General features: G+C 42.6%; 1 protein-coding gene across 3 annotated transcripts in view; it reads left to right on the top strand.

Annotated features, from left to right (window-relative positions):
- Positions 1-15154: 15154 nt before the first annotated feature.
- Positions 15155-15934, top strand: part of ZCCHC7 (zinc finger CCHC-type containing 7) — a 489275-nt gene continuing 488495 nt past the window's right edge. The window contains exon 1 of one of the 3 annotated variants that reach the window (XM_033917162.1): positions 15155-15173. Coding sequence is in view for 1 of the 3 variants with exons in the window: in XM_033917137.1 (XP_033773028.1) it covers positions 15276-15417 (142 nt within the window). In the remaining 2 variants the exon portion in view is untranslated. The other 2 variants (XM_033917137.1, XM_033917145.1) reach the window with 2 other exon arrangements.

The raw sequence follows: 15934 nt of genomic DNA, 5'->3' as shown, positions 1-15934 counted from the left end.
ACTAAACAAACAATCCAAACTACAACTAAAGGATAAGACAAAAGCACACTACACCAAATTAATAGGCACAGAAACTTAAGACACCAAAAAACTATTTCAAATACTAAAAGATCTAACTGACACCAAACCCTACCTGATCACTATCAATGCTCTTTCCTCCCCCATAGCCACTCTTCTAGCATAACACTACAAGAACAAAATTACAAATGTCAGAGCTACCCTCAACGGTACCCCAACCCACCTAAAAGAAATCACAATACTCTCCCAGAAAAAGAATCAATGGCTGCAGACAGAACCTGGTCCCACTTCCCCACTATACAATGGTCTGACCTTAACAAACTCTACAGAAAGTACAACCACGCATCATGTGACTTCAACCAATGCCCACCATATCTCTTAAAAACCTCCAGCACAAAATTCCATGCGCTTCTCCTACAATGGATACAAACCATGCTCACAGATAGCCTTTTCCCAACTGACCTCAGCGAAATCATTGTCACACTGATCCTAAAAGATCTTAAAGGAGCAACAGATCAACCATCCAATTACAGACCCATTGCCTCAATAACTCTCTATGTCAAACTAACAGAAGGGCTAGTAGCCAAACTCCTCACCAACTATCTGGAAGACCACAAAATACTCCACCCCACGCAATCCGGCTTCATAACCAACTTCAGCACAGAGATACTACTAGGCTCCCTTGTTAACACAGCTAGACAACACCACAGCACAGGCAAAAAAATGCTGCTCATACAACTGGATCTGACCGCAGCATTTGACTATAACATCCTATTGCAAATTTTGGACACAATAGGTATCACTGATAAGGTATACTCTTGGTTTGAAGGATTCCTAAAATCCAGAACCTACAGAGTAAAGTCAGACAAAGAAAAATCAGAACCCTGGTCCACCCCCTGTGGTGTATCCCAAGGATCCCCACTATCCCCTACTCTCTTCAATCTCTATACTGCCTTCCTCGGCACCTGTCTGGACAAACTAGGCCTAACCTCATATAGCTATGCAGACGACATCACCATTCTCATATTTTTTGATGATAATAATAATTTTATTTTTATATACTGCCCTACCACATAGTTCTAGGCGGTTCACATAGATTAAAAATATACAATCAATGAATAGAATACAATTTGCTAAAATACATTAAGATCAATAAAATGTGCTGGCTATAAAATCAATACACATTTACCTATCAATTCTGAAACATCAGTTTGTAAATTTGTCGAATAAATCAACCCAAGCCCTCTATGACAGACACACTACACCGAACACTAGAAACAGTAATAACATGGATAAAAGATCATAAACTGAAGCTGAACCCAAACGAAACAAAATTCATCCTCCTTGAAAATAACAAAGTCCCAACCAGGGATTCAAGACAAAGTTAGACAAGTTCCTGCTGAACTGGAACATACTCAGGTAGGGCTAGTCTCAGGGCGCTGGTCTTAGACCAGAGGGCCGCCGCGTGAGCGGACTGCTGGGCACGATGGACCACTGGTCTGACCCAGCAGCGGCAGTTCTTATGTTCATAACCAATATAGAAATTAACTCAATCAATTACCCCATTCAACCCACCCTAAAACTACTAGGAATGATGATATATATATGCTGCACCATGCAACCACAAATCAATAAAACAATACAGAAATCATTCGCAGTAATGAGAAACTTAAGACAAGTTTGAAAATTCTTCGATAGAACACAATTCCGGCTCTTAGTACAATCCCTAGTCCTGGGTCTTTTAGACTATTGCAAAATTCTCTACCTCCCCTGCCCAGCAACAACTACAAACAATCCAAAACACGACCACATCACAGAGGCATACCTCAACTCACACACTGTCTTCCAATTCCGGCAAGAATTCCATTTAAATTCTACTGTCTACTATTTAAAACCATAAACGGCGACAGCCCAACTACCTGAACAAATGCCTCATCCAAACTACATCAACTAGACATAGGAAAACCCACACTCTATTCACATACCCTCCAATCAAAGAAGTCAAACAGAAAAAAAAACTATGATGGCCTCCTAGCCACACAAGCAGCAAAACTCGACAACCAAATCTCCAATCTATTAATTATGACCCCAGACTACAAAACATTCAGAAAATACTCTACTTTTCAAGAAACTCCTTCATATGATTTAATACTGCTAGCTCCTTCCCACTTCCCAATACCTTCCTGATTTCCCAAAGCAACCTCATCTACTCTTTATCTCCTCTAGAAATTACCAGATATCCTCTTCTTGAAACACGTTTAAAATAAAAAAAAATTATTTTGTAATCCGCCTTGAACCATTCCACATTTACTAGATTTGATTGATAGATTCAGAAAATTTTCTGGATATAAAATAAATTGGAGTAAATCAGAGGTTCTTCCGCTAAACGTGTGGAGGGGCATAATCAAACATAGCGTCTAAGTCCCCTTTTGGCCTAAGTCCCTAAACGTTCAACCCAGAAGCAGGGAAAGTGTCCATAACCAAAACAAACGTGCATGTTTTGATTATGGCCTTCCTCTGCCTAAACGCCCAATCTCCACTACGTCTAAAAGTACACCCAAAGCACGTCTACACTTTTTAGCCACAATGAAAGAAAAAAAAACGCCTAAGCCCCAAACGTCCAACAAAAGAGCTTTTAGGCGAAGGAGGAGCCAGTCCTTCGCCTAAAAGCTGGATTCTGTAACCGGTGTCTGTCAAAAACAACACCGCTTACAGAATCCCTCCCCCCACAACCATCCAGGCAGGAGGGTGCCCAAGCCCTCCTGCCATGTCAAACCACCAAACCCCCCTCCCCTACAACATCGGGGCAAGAGGGAGCCCAAGCCTTCTTGCCCTGCTGAAGCCGCGACCCCCCGACTCGATCGGGGCAAGAGGGAGCCCAAGTCCTCTTGCCCTGCTGAAGCCGCGACCCCCTGACTCGATCAGGGCAAGAGGGAGCCCAAGCCCTCTTGCCCCGGCCAACCGCGGCACCCCCGAATCGTTTGGGCCAGGAGGGAGCCCAAGCCCTCCTGGCCCAGGCGACTCTCTACCCCCCCCTCCCCCCCGATCGGGCCAGGAGGGAGCCCAAGCCTTCCTAGCCCAGGCGACTCTCTACCCCCACCCCCCACTAAATTACGGGCAGGAAGGATCCCAGGCCCTCCTGTCCTCGACGAGACTAATTCGAACCTCACCAACCTTTCTGAGAACATAGCCTCCTTTATAATGAACCTCCAATCCTGGGCCCGCATTGTTCAAATGAAACTAAACGAGTCCAAAACAAGACTCCTTTGGCTTGGTCCAAAACTTGACCAACTACCCTCCTCCATCTCTCTGCCCTCTGGCTCCACTCTGCAGCTTGAGTTCTCAAGCAGTGTTCTGGGCATCATTATTGATTCTACATTGTCCTTCAACGACCACCTCAACTCCTTGGTAAAAAAAATGCTTTTTCAGCCTTCACGTGCTGAGGAAAGTTAGACCCTATTTCCATCAAAATCACTTTATCGTCCTTGTCCAATCCATCATCCTTTCCAGATTGAACTATTGCAACTATATCTATTTAAGCCTAACTAAGAAAAACCTTCATAGACTCCAGCGGATCCAGAATGCCGTGGCCAAGCTGATTTTCGCAAAAAGTAAATTTGACCATGTCTTTCTGCTTCTGTCAGCTTCACTGGCTACCGATAATCGCCAGGGTCCACTTCAAATGCGCCTGTCTAGCTTTCAAAATCCTACATGGGATCCTCCCTCCATGTATCCCTCTTTCTTGGAACTCCTCAAACCCTAATACCACCAGATCCACCCACAAATTAAAACTATCCTTCCCCTCATTAAGAGGCATTTCCCATAAAGGAAAACTAGGGATCTCCCTTCCCTTCAGAATCACCGAGCTCTGGAACAACCTTTCCTCTCCACTTTGGAACCTGAGCTCTCTCCAACTTTTCTGCAAACATCTGAAGACCTGGCTATTCTCAAAAATCTGATACTTGTTCCATCTCTGGCATTCTAAGCCCTCTAAAAACTCTTCATACTTGGACCTCTAACCCTTCATTGTAGTTCCTTTCTATCCCATCTCCTGTAAACCTCTACCTTTCATTGTAGTTTCTTTCTATCCCATCTCCTGTAAACCGTGCCGAGCTCTACGAATGTGGAGATGATGCGGTATACAAACCTAAGATTTAGTTAGGTTAATATAAGAGCCATCTTTTCCTCATCATGACCGGGATTGCCATCCAGATGATTACCCAAAATTGGAAGAATTGCGACCATTTAAATTTCCCTTTCTGGTGGGCAAATCTGTGCTCCAGTTATAGATGTGAACGAATGAATGCTGATAATTTGGGGCACAGTAATTCATTTAGATCAGTATGGTTTAAGTCAATCATCTCACACAAGTTCCCATTGGTTCACGTTTGCATATGCCTCCTTACTCATGGCAACCAATCCTTTTTTTTTCTTTTTTCTGACTCCGCCTATTTAAGCTTCTTTTTCCCGCGGTGTCTTTTTTCCGATATCTAGTAGCCCATGCCCAAGTTGCCCTTTGACATTCGTCTCAATACAGGTTCTAAGTAAGATTTTTATCTAGGTATTTCTTCAATAGTAGTTTTGACTTTGAATGTGTTTTTTAGACCTTTAGCCCCCTTGCCTTGTTTCATCAAGATACGTTTTTTTTTAGATATTTCTCTAGGCATTTTTCACTTTGATGCCGTGTTCTTGTTTTTATTTTTCACTTTTTAGCTTCAATACATTGTTTTTATCTAAGAAGGCTTTGTCCTTTTGTCGTTTCTTTCCATTTTGTTTTGTCTTTAAGTTCACTTCAGGTGTTGTGTTATCGCTTATGTGCTTTGATGTGCGGCTCTATTTTTCACATCCTGATTTGATTTTATTTTTAGCCTTTTACTTTGTCGCCCAAACATTATCTTATAGACATGAGGGTTTTAATCTTTTTAGCTTTTGTCATGATGTGCTGCTATGTCTGTGGCTCAGTCTTTAAACTTAGACCTAATCGTTTTAATATATATATTTTTTGAGTATTACGGCAAGCACATTCCTCGCTATTTTGAGTGCTTAATTGATTTTTAGCTCTCATTATTCTGAGTACAATATTAAATGTATTTCTGATTTTTATGTATTTTTACCTTTATAGTTTGTTTTGTGGCTCTATTTGATCCCTTTCCAACCTGGGTAGGTCTTATTTATTTAATGCTCTCTGCTTTTGCGTTTTTAATTATAATTATTTTTCTCTTTCTCTTCCTACTTTCACTCATAAGTTTTTTCTTATCGGTTATACCTATTCATGGTATATGTTTCAGTATATCGTTTCCTCTAGCTTCCTTTTGGCCTGCTCTATCACTCTTTTGTCTACTCCTTACACTCTTTGGTGATATCCATTTATGGCATATGTATTGCTTATTGGTTTTACTAGTCCTTTTTGATTAGTCTTTCTTGTCCATTTATCTAACACATAATTGTACGACATATGGTCTAGCATCACTTTTTAATTTATATTTTTTTATTATTTCCACTTTTATTTCCATTTATTTTTTGAGCATGTCCCTTCACATATCCTGGGTTTCTTTTTGTAAATCTTTGTCCTTTTCTAGTTCCTTTATGCTATTTTATTTCACACCTCCCGCTTATGTTATCTAATATAAGTCTATGTATCCACATAGCTTTATATAGCTTCATGATTTTTATTTTTTCATTTTTATTAGGACCCCTGAAGAAGGCGTGTACCAAAACATGGACCGTGTTGGGTCCCGTGGTTTTGTTTTTAAGGTGTTGTTTTTAAACGCAATCTAATTAATAAACTTTGCCTGTATCATTGTAGGTGCTACTGCAGTTTTTCTTGTTTTGTCCATTGACATCTTACATTTCTTCAATATAGTAGGTCTTTGATCATGTGTTAGTTTTTGTTTGTTTTCAGGCACATCCAGGGAAAGGGAAGGGGGAAAGGGGGGATAATTTACATAGAAATAGACGGCAGATAAGGGCCACGGCCCACCAAGTCTGCCCACCCCAATAACCCTCCCCTACCTTTCTCTGTGAAGAGATCCCACCTGGCGATCCCATTTTGACTTAAAATCAGGCACGCTCCTGGCCTCGACCACCTGCAGTGGGAGATTATTCCAGTGATCAACCACCCTCTCGGTGAAGAAGTATTTCCTGATGTCACCGTGTAGTTTCCCGCCCTTGATTTTCCACGGATGCCCTCTTGTTGCCGTGGGGCCTTTGAAAAAGAAGATATCCTCCTCCACCTCTATACGGCCCGTGAGATATTTGAACGTCTCGATCATGTCCCCCCTCTCTCTGCGTTCCTCGAGCGAGTATAGCTGCAATTTTTCAGCCTTTCCTCATACGGGAGATCCTTAATTTTGTTCGTAGGATATTTGCACTTGCGGTGGAGGGGGGGGTGACTGGGAGGATATTATTAATTGGATTAGGATAATTTTGCGATAATCTATGTCTTTGTGTTTTACTGAATAATCATTGGGTGGGTGGGAGAAAATGGTTGATTATGAATACGTGTAAGCTGAATGTGCTCTTATTGTACTATTATATGTTACATTTTATGTATAGCACTATTGAAGTTTGAAAAACCAATAAAGAATTATAAAAAACAAAAAATCCACATTCTTATTCTTGTTTATCATCCCTTTTCTAATAATTCCTAGCACCTTTGCTTTTTTGGCCACCGCCACACATCGGGTGGAAGATTTCAGCATATTGTCTATAATGAAACCCAGATCTTTTTCTTGGTTGCTGATCACCAAGGTGGACTCTAGCATCTGGTAAATATGATTTGAGTTATTCTTCTTTATATGCATCACTTTGCATTTGTCCACATTAAATTTAAATTTCATCTGCCATTTAGACACTCAGTCTTCCAATTTTGTAAGGTCTGCCTGCAATTTTTCCACAATCCACATCTGTTTTAACAACTTTGAACAGTTAGAGTCATCTGCAAATTTATTCACCTTACTTGTTGTTTCAATTTCCATATCATTCATAAATAAGTTAAATAGCACTGGTCCCAGAACAGATCCCTGTGGCACACCACTATTTACCCTCCTCCTTTGAGAAAAATGGCCATTTACCCTATCCTCTGTTTTCTATCCGATAACCAATTCCTAATCTTCAACTGAACATTGCCTCATATCCCACGACTCTTTAATTTTCTCAGGTGTCTCTCATGAGGAATTGTCACAAGCTTTCTGAAAATCTACATACACTATATGAAGCGGCTCACCTTTACCCACGTTTATCCACACTTTCAAAGAAGTCAAGCAATTGGTGAGGTAAAACTTCCCTTGGCTGAACCCATGCTGACTCTCTCCTATTAAATCATGTTTGTTTACATGTTCCAAAACTTTAATTTTTATAATTGTTTCCAATATTTTGCCTGACACTGAGTTTCCAGATATTTACATATCCTCATTGATAAAGAAATACGGCTTATGCTACAAAGAAAATGAAAAAATAGATTTATCCATTTAATATAATTCAATGGCTGATAGCCCACATCAAGAGGAGAAACCTCCTTATATAATAAAAAGGAAATAAGATAGAGAAATCACAAAGATCCTTAACATTATACAATGTGTACAATCTCAACTATATAAAATCACTACACGTGATAGAATTCAGAGCAGCCAACTTTTCAAAATTATTAGGGGTAAGCCTCACACAAAATAGAATGAATTTGGCTTACTTCAGCCAAGCACATACAGGCACCAGTCTGTTTTCCCAAGGCTTGCCTCTGCCTATCTCTAGTGAAAACTTTTGAGAGTTCCTCTTTCTTCCTCAGGGTCCTCTCTAGAATAAACTCAGCCTGGGTAGAAATATCGCTCTCCTGTGAGTCCCACCCCTATGACTCAACATTGAGCTCCATAGTCCAGTGCATGCTGGGACCTTTAGTTCCACATTTGATTAGCACCTCCTGCTGCCCAGAGGTATAACATTTGCACGGGGGAGGGAAAATCCCTTAATCTATTATAGGATGCTAAACTTAATGAAAATTACCTCTCCCTGAGCACAGTCAAAGAATATGTTCAATATCGGGGGTGCTCAAGCACCTTGGCTCCTGATTGAATTAATTCTCCCTATACCCACATATCAACTCAGAAGAAAATTTTCCAAATGAATAGGGTCTAAAAATGGAAAGATTAAGTTCTTACCTTTGTTAATCTTCTTTCTTGTAAATCCACACTCTATTCCTGGGCTATTTGGGTTATTTTCCTGTATTCGCCAGAACTTGTAGGAAGCCTCATTAATCAAACACTTAAGCCCCTCGCCTCTTACCTCATGACTGTCCCCCCCCGGGAATCAGTTTGTGTCAAAGCAGCCAGGAACATCTGTAGAGGACAAAGGCAAAAGAGAGGGTACGGGGACACTCCCCGACAAATAAGTCTAATCTGCTCACAACAAGAAATTTAGAACAAACAGCAACAACTAAAACAATTGAAACAGATAATTAAACATAAGGAACCTGAACGACAAAAAACAGTGCTAGGAGACACATACTGTCAGAAGGGGACGCCTAAACTAGGGACCACCTAAAACTAAGTGCTAAACCCATTCTGATGAAACTCTTATAAAGGCTGGTCATAAAACAGAAATCCAGCTTACCAGTACATGTAAAGGCAGACAATTGGCAATTCAGCAGTTTCTAGGGCAGGTTCCAGGAATAGAGTGTGGATTTACAAAAAAATGATTAGCAAAGATAAGAACCTAATCTTTCATTCTTTACAATCCCATTCTATTCCTGGACTACTGGGATGTAAAAGAGCAGTCCTGGAGAGTCAGGGTGGGACTGATCAGCAAACTGCCAAAACGGAGGAACCAAAAGCAGAATCCTGTTTGGCTGCCACATTGATCCTGTAAAACATGGTAAACGTATGCAAAGAGGACCAGGTAACGGCCACACAAATTTCCTCCAAAGAGATCGCTGACAACTCTGCCCAAGAGGACGAGATGTCTCTGGTAGAATGAGCCTTCACTGCAAGGGAGGGCTTCTTTCTGGCTGCCGGCTGCTATGAAAGCAGAGGAAGTGGCCATATGGATACATCCGGAAATGGTAGCCTTGGAAGCTGACCTGCCGTTGTGGGCAGGACCCACCAGAACAAAAAGATAGTCAGAGAGACAAAAATCATTTGTAACTTCCAGGTACTGCAACAGGATCTTGCACATGTCCAGGGTCTGCAAAACTTGGTCCTGGTCTCTCAAACCAGAGGAAGCAAAAATCAGGAAGCATGACTTCTTGATTGATGTGTAAAGCTGAAACCATTTTCCGAAGAGGGTACCACGTCGGAATCTGTAATACGCAGAAAGAAATCCCGGCATAAAAGAGCCTGCAGCTCCAAAACCCTTTGGGCAGAGGTGATGGCCACCAGAAAGATGGTCTTGACCATAAGATCCATTAAGGATGCTCATGCCAGATGCTCATAAGGCGGACGAGCCAGAGAATGGAGAATCAGGTTGAGATTCCAAGATGGACAGAGGAGCAGGAATGGGGGCCAAAGCCTCAGAGCACCTTGCAGAAAACAGACCACATCCGGATGAGAGGCTAAGGAACTGCTCAAGGGATTAGGACCCTACAAGAAAAACCAGCAATCTGGACTTGAAGAGAAGCTAAGTCATCCTGAAGGACTTGAGAATATGAAGAACCATATTTTCCTGCTTCTGGACATACCAGGCCTGATAACATCTCCATGCCTTTGTATAGGCAGCCACTGTGGACTTCTTTTTTGCTGCGGATTGGATCGACTGTAACTTCTTAATCACAGACACTGGAAGACCACTGTAAATAATGTTACAGTAATCCTGCTTTGATGAAACTAAAGTATATAATAGAGTTGCACAACAAGCCTGGTCAGTGTAAGGATGAATGGAACGTATGAGCTGTAGTAAACTGAAACAGGACCATGTAACTGAGGAAATATGCTGGTGGAATGTAAGAGCGTTGCCTATGCAAACAACTAAATATTTTAGAGCGCTAACAATGTAGGAGTGATTGACAGAAAGGACAATGACCCTGTTACCCAGAAAGCCATGCTTCTACAAAACATTTAACATTGGTACTAAAATTTGACCTATTGGCTAAAATATCATGATTTTAGTGAAGCAGGTTGTCCTAGGGGCGTTTAATAATTTATCTACCTGAGTACAAAAGAAAGTAGCAAGTGTGTTAAAACAAGTCTGTGCATGTTGTGACATGTGTCAAGGTTATTCATGCACAGTTGCAGCTCACTGCAAGTTTAACATTTCATGAGACAGAATGTCAGAGTCCTCATGCGAATCAAGTAAGAAGCTGCTAGATTTGGAGCACCATTCAGTGATAAAATTTCTCACAAAAGGGAAAAAGCCAAAACGGATCCATGAACACATTAGTGCAGTTTATGACGAGTCTGCCTCATCATCCTACAAAGTAAAATTTTGAAGTAAGCAGTTAGGGTAGACAGTCCTTTGAAGATGACCCTCGTACTGGATGGCCTGTGGATGCAACTTCCACAGAAATGTGCAAGAAAGTTGAGAAATTAATTTTGTATTTGTAATGAATTAAGGTTTCTCGAATAGCTGAAGACATGGGCATCTCAGCAGGCATAATTTGGAAAATAATTTATGAAAAGTTGGATATGTCGAAAGGTTAGTGCAAGATGGGTTCCAAGTATGCTGATGCCATATCAGAAGACCACAAGGCTCCAGTGCTGTCAGGAGAACTTGGATATGCTCCATGAAGACCAAGTGATTTTTTTTCATGGTTTGTGACTGGAGATGAGACTTGAGTCTATCACAGAGTTCCTGAGTCCAAAATGGAGTCAATGCAGTGGAAGCACAAATAAAAGTTAAAGACAGAAAAATATTTCTGGGATGATGAAGGACTTTTGCTTCTAGAGTTCATGCCACACAAGATAACCATAACCGAGGAGAGTTATGCCAACACAACGATTGCTTTACAGGAGTCAATAAAAGAGAAAAGATGAGGAAAACTCACAGCAGATGTGCTGCTTCTTCTCAACAAAGCGCCAGTGCACTATCACAATACAGGCTTCCATCTGAGAATGTGGGTTTCAGCAACTGAACTATCCACCCTACAGTCCTGACCTGGCTCCCTTGGATTATTTCCTGTCCGAGTTTTAAAGAAATCTCTCTATGGATAGCGGTTTTCAAGTGACGAAGACGTCAAGGAAGTTGTGACATCCTGGTTTGAAGGAAAAAAGAATTCTTTTCAAAGGGGTTAAAGTTATTGCAGGAAAAGTGGATGAAGCTATCAGGGGGCTATATTGAAAAATAAAACAAAATTTTTTGGAAAACTCTTCTGTTAAGGAAGATAAATTAATAAACACCCCTCTTAATTACAAGTAAAGCAATTGTATGGCATATGCCACTGAATGGGGAATCCCTCCTCACATCCTAAGTTCAGAAAGCTAAAGATGCAAAGTTTGACAATGCACCAAAAACTGCGGAAAGGAATGTGTTTCAGTGGCACAACCACATATGTAGCACTGTTGCTATGGCTGGCAGGGATCCCTAAATCCCACCAACTGAAAACGTTCTTGTTCCTCATCCTTGGGCACTCAGTGCTCTTCCAAATGGCAGCTGGAAGCACTTGCCTTGAGCTGATGCTGCACATGCTCAGTTTTCACATATGTACAAGCAGTGAGTATGGGTTAGTGCTGCCCGATTCATGGATTCACTTTGATGAATCGATTTGAACTGATTCGTTTTCTAAAAAAAAATCAGGTTTGCCGATTCGGTGACCAACTCTCCTCCCCGTACCTTCAGGCCTCCTAAAGCAGGAACGGCAGTGCTCTGGCAGCGAACAGCCTGTCCTAAGCGCTGCCTCTTGCTGGCCATCCACTGCTGCTCCTGCTTTAGGGGGTGAGGGTCAGTCGGGAAATGCTGCATAGGCACCAGCGCTGGGTACCCTCAGCTCCGTGGATTTAGGAAGGCTGGCATGGCATGTTTCCCCCTTATCTCTAGCGTCCTCTAGCTTCCCGGTCTCACCTTCAAAGCTAATTACAGCAGCCTGCAGAGGATCGTCGGTGTTATAGCGATCCTAGCAGGCTGCCGTCGGCCTCCGTAGCATTTTCCCTCTGCCGTGGTCCCGCCCCTCCTCTGACATCAGGGGTGGCACCATGGCAGAGGGAATGTGCTGTGGAGGCTGATGGCAGCCTTCTAGAATTGCTACAGCACTGGCGAGCCTCTGCAGACTGCTGTAATTAGCTTTGAAGGTGAGACAGGGAGGCCAGGGGGGAAGCTGAAGGACGCTAGAGAGAAGGGGGAAACATGCAGGCCTTTGGGGAGCCCCCTGTTGTAGAAGTACACGGAGGGAAGGGGGGTCCAAAGAGATGTGCATATGCTAGACCGAGGGGGGTGGGGGAAATAATGGGTCTAAAATTAGAGGAGAGGGAGAGAGATGGTAAACAATGGGATGGATGGAGCAAAGGAACAGAAAGTGAGAGAGGTTTGACAAGGAATGGTGTGGAGGAGGGGGGGGATATAGATACTGGATAGGAGGGTAGTTGGGAAGAGAAAGGGAGAGATGGTGGACCCTGGGGTGGTGGGGAAGGAGGGAGAGATGCTGGATGAAGGTAAAATTATATCCTTACCTGATAATTTTCTTTCCTTTAGTCACACCAGATGAATCCAGAGACTAATGGGATTACATCCATCAACCAGCAGGTGGAGATAGAGAGCACTTGATTTATCCTCGGGGATATCTTGGATGCACATCCTCCTGGCCATCCAGTATAAGTCTTCTCAAAGCAGTTGAATTAAAACACAAATTAAAGCACATAAAAGGCACGAGACATATGAAACATAAGACACATATGCAATTCATTACTTCACTTGTGCTACCCGCACCATTGATATTTCAAAATCGAGAATGCAATTGCAGCCGAAAGCATGCTGAAACCGCAACTGAGAGTGACAAACCCCTGCAACAGAGTGGGGCTCTGGATTCATCTGCTGTGACTAAAGGAAAGAAAATTACCAGGTAAGGACATAATTTTACCTTCCTTGTCATCAACAGCAGATGAATCCAGAGACTAGTGGGATGTACCAAAGCAGTTCAAACGTAGGGAGGGAAATAAAGAAGTGAACGGGAAATCCCTCACCCCCAAATCTTGCTCTGAAGCACGGATCCAAGGAGATACTACATTCCAGAGAGTATGTCACCCACGATCATACAGAGGCTACTCTCCTTAGGATATGTGAGCAGGAGCCAACCTCGCCTGAGAGCACCATGCTGCAGAAACCACAACTACATCACCCCTCCATGAATAGAATGAGTGCAAAGCAGCCTCCTATCATAACCGCCAGGCCCCAAATAACCTCCTGTGGAATGGAACCATCATGACTGGCAATGGGGGCCCAGGTGTCACCCTGAAGAGGGTGAGGTAGGGAAGCTGGGAGGGCCCAGGTGTACCTCCAAAGCTTGCACAGTTCTGCCAGAACACTCTTTCTTCCAAACATCCAGGCCTGGAACCGAAATCCACAAGCAGAAGTCAGGAGCTGTGAGGAACACATCCATGCAGTCTGCTGGAGATAGAGTATACTGGTTGGCCAGGAGGCTGTGCATATACCTGAGAATAAATCAAGTGCTCTAGCTCCACCTGCTGGTTGATGGATGTAATCCCACTAGTCTCTGGATTCATCTGCTGTTGATGACAAGGAAAGGGTAGTTGAGAAAAAGAGAGATGGTGGATCTGGGGATGATGGGGGTCCATCACTGCAGCTGCGCGGATGGAGAGAAAAAAGGAAAGATGTCAGACCTCCGGGAGAGAGAAGAGAAATGGAAGGGAAGGACAGAGATGGAAGATGGGTGGTTAGCACAGAGAAAGAAGAAAATGACAAATGGGCAGGAGACCCTGGCAAGCGAGTTATCAGACAAACAGAAACAAGAGCCAGGGACCAACATGATTTGAATAATGACCAGATGACAAAAGGTAGAAAAAATAATTTTATTTTCTGTTTTGTTATTGCAATGTCAGATTTGAAATGTGCATCTTGCCAGAGCTGTTAGACAGCAAACGTGAGCTAGGATTTAACAGAGAGAGGAAAAGTCTTTTCAGTTTATTTTGTTTACACCACAGCGCCAGTGTGGGTAGGAGGGTGTGGGGTGGGTGAAGACGCTATAAAATAAACCCACCAGGATGTTTGAAAAAAAAACACCCAATTCAATAGCTGAATTGAATTGAAATTTTTTTCCTGAATCAGGCAGCAGTACTTATGGGTAGCTTACTTGCAGTGGTGAAAAAACTGCAGCTGACTACACTTGGAGTACAGGTTGGCGTGGCTTGGGGATCTCTGACATGTCAGGTATTTAAAATTGTGGGATTAAAGCAAACTTCCAATTACAGTTTATAAAGCCAGCAGTCTCACACAATTTCCAATCAGCATGAATTTAAATTTAAGATATTGTTTTTAGCAGATATGTTGAAATCCAGAAGAAAAGGTATGAAATCAGACAGTAAAAATTTAGAAGGTTGGATACTTTTATTTAAAAGAAAAAATACATATAACATTCATAGCCCAGAAAACTGTAGAGCACTGGGTTTGGTTACATTCTCTTAACTACTTCGGTTATGACAAAAAACTAGATGCTCCAGAAGTTACGACACCTTTTATTACTTAATTATCCAGAAACGCTGTGCTGCTTAAACAGATCATCCCTTAACAACTCTTGATACTAATGAAATCTACAGCATTCCATACAATACACAGTAACATCTCTGGATGATTTTATATTTATCTGAAAGCAATAATATACCAGTTTTAATTGAAAACAGCAAAAACTAAAGAGGAAATATCCCTAGAACGGAAACCTCCAATTGTTTTATGACATTTTATAATGCGAAGTAGGATTCACTCACATCACTATACTCCAATGAAACACATGTTGAATTGGATAACGTTGGTGATTTTTCTACATATGGTGCCGGGCCAAACTTTTACTTCGTCTCAGAGCTCCGCCTTCTCCTCGCAAGCCCACCAGCAACTTCCTGATGTGCTTGTGAAAATAGCATCATGGGTAATGTAGTCCCTAGACAAACGTCACGAAAAGAAACAAGTTCACTTTAATACAAAGCACGAGAGCTGTGCTCTGCCTTCAATATCTAGTTGCCGCCGGGGCTCCCTCTCGCGCTCTACGTCTCCATGCGGAGTGAAGTAAAGTAGGCGTAGTAGGCTCTCACGTAAACATCTCATTCTTATCGCAGAATATAATACTTTGCTAGCGCTACATTTAAGGTTGCTTTGCCTTTTCTTGGGCTTGCATGGTAAATTCCCAGCCGAGAGAGAATTTGCGGCACGTGGCTACGGCTCTACGTGCGTGCCCGGCGTACTTCCTGTTGGCGTTCGATGTTTTTTTTGGTTGCCTCACGTGTGTTTCCGGGTGGCTGTTGCGAGGAGCTCGCAGTGAGTAGGCGCTAGGGGAGTTGTGTGATGGTTGCCGAAAGGCATGAAGTAGACTAGACCTGACACTGAGCAGCGAGTGTGCGCGAGCCCGCTGAAAATATCCTCAGAGCACAGGTCGCTGCTGGGTCCGAATTAAGCTTAGTTTGCGGTAGAAGCAACGGCGTAGGAAATTAGGGGTGACCCGCGCGGTGTTTAAGTGGTGCCGAAACTCGTTCGTGAGGCCGCAGCGGTGCTTCCTTTCCCTCCCTCCCTCCCCACCAGCGCTGGAGCTACAGAGTCGAGGTTACATCTTAGTCTGTTCCAAACGTGGATCCGCTGCATTAGGCTCGTCGTTTTGCAGTGGCGTTGATTTGCCTCTCATGGGGCTGTTACCAGTCTCTAGTAAAGGGGATGGGACTTGTATAGTGCGTTTTCTGAGTGGTTTACACAATCGAAGCGGTTTATATATTGTGGCAATGAAGTGTTAAGTGATATACTCAGTCAAAAGGAGCAGCAGTGGGGAAACAAACTCACAACC

Source organism: Geotrypetes seraphini, chromosome 1 (genome assembly GCF_902459505.1).
Source record: "Geotrypetes seraphini chromosome 1, aGeoSer1.1, whole genome shotgun sequence".
Lineage (NCBI taxonomy): Eukaryota > Metazoa > Chordata > Amphibia > Gymnophiona > Dermophiidae > Geotrypetes > Geotrypetes seraphini.
Note: the sequence above shows the minus strand (reverse complement) of the source record. Positions and strands in the feature narration are given on the sequence as shown.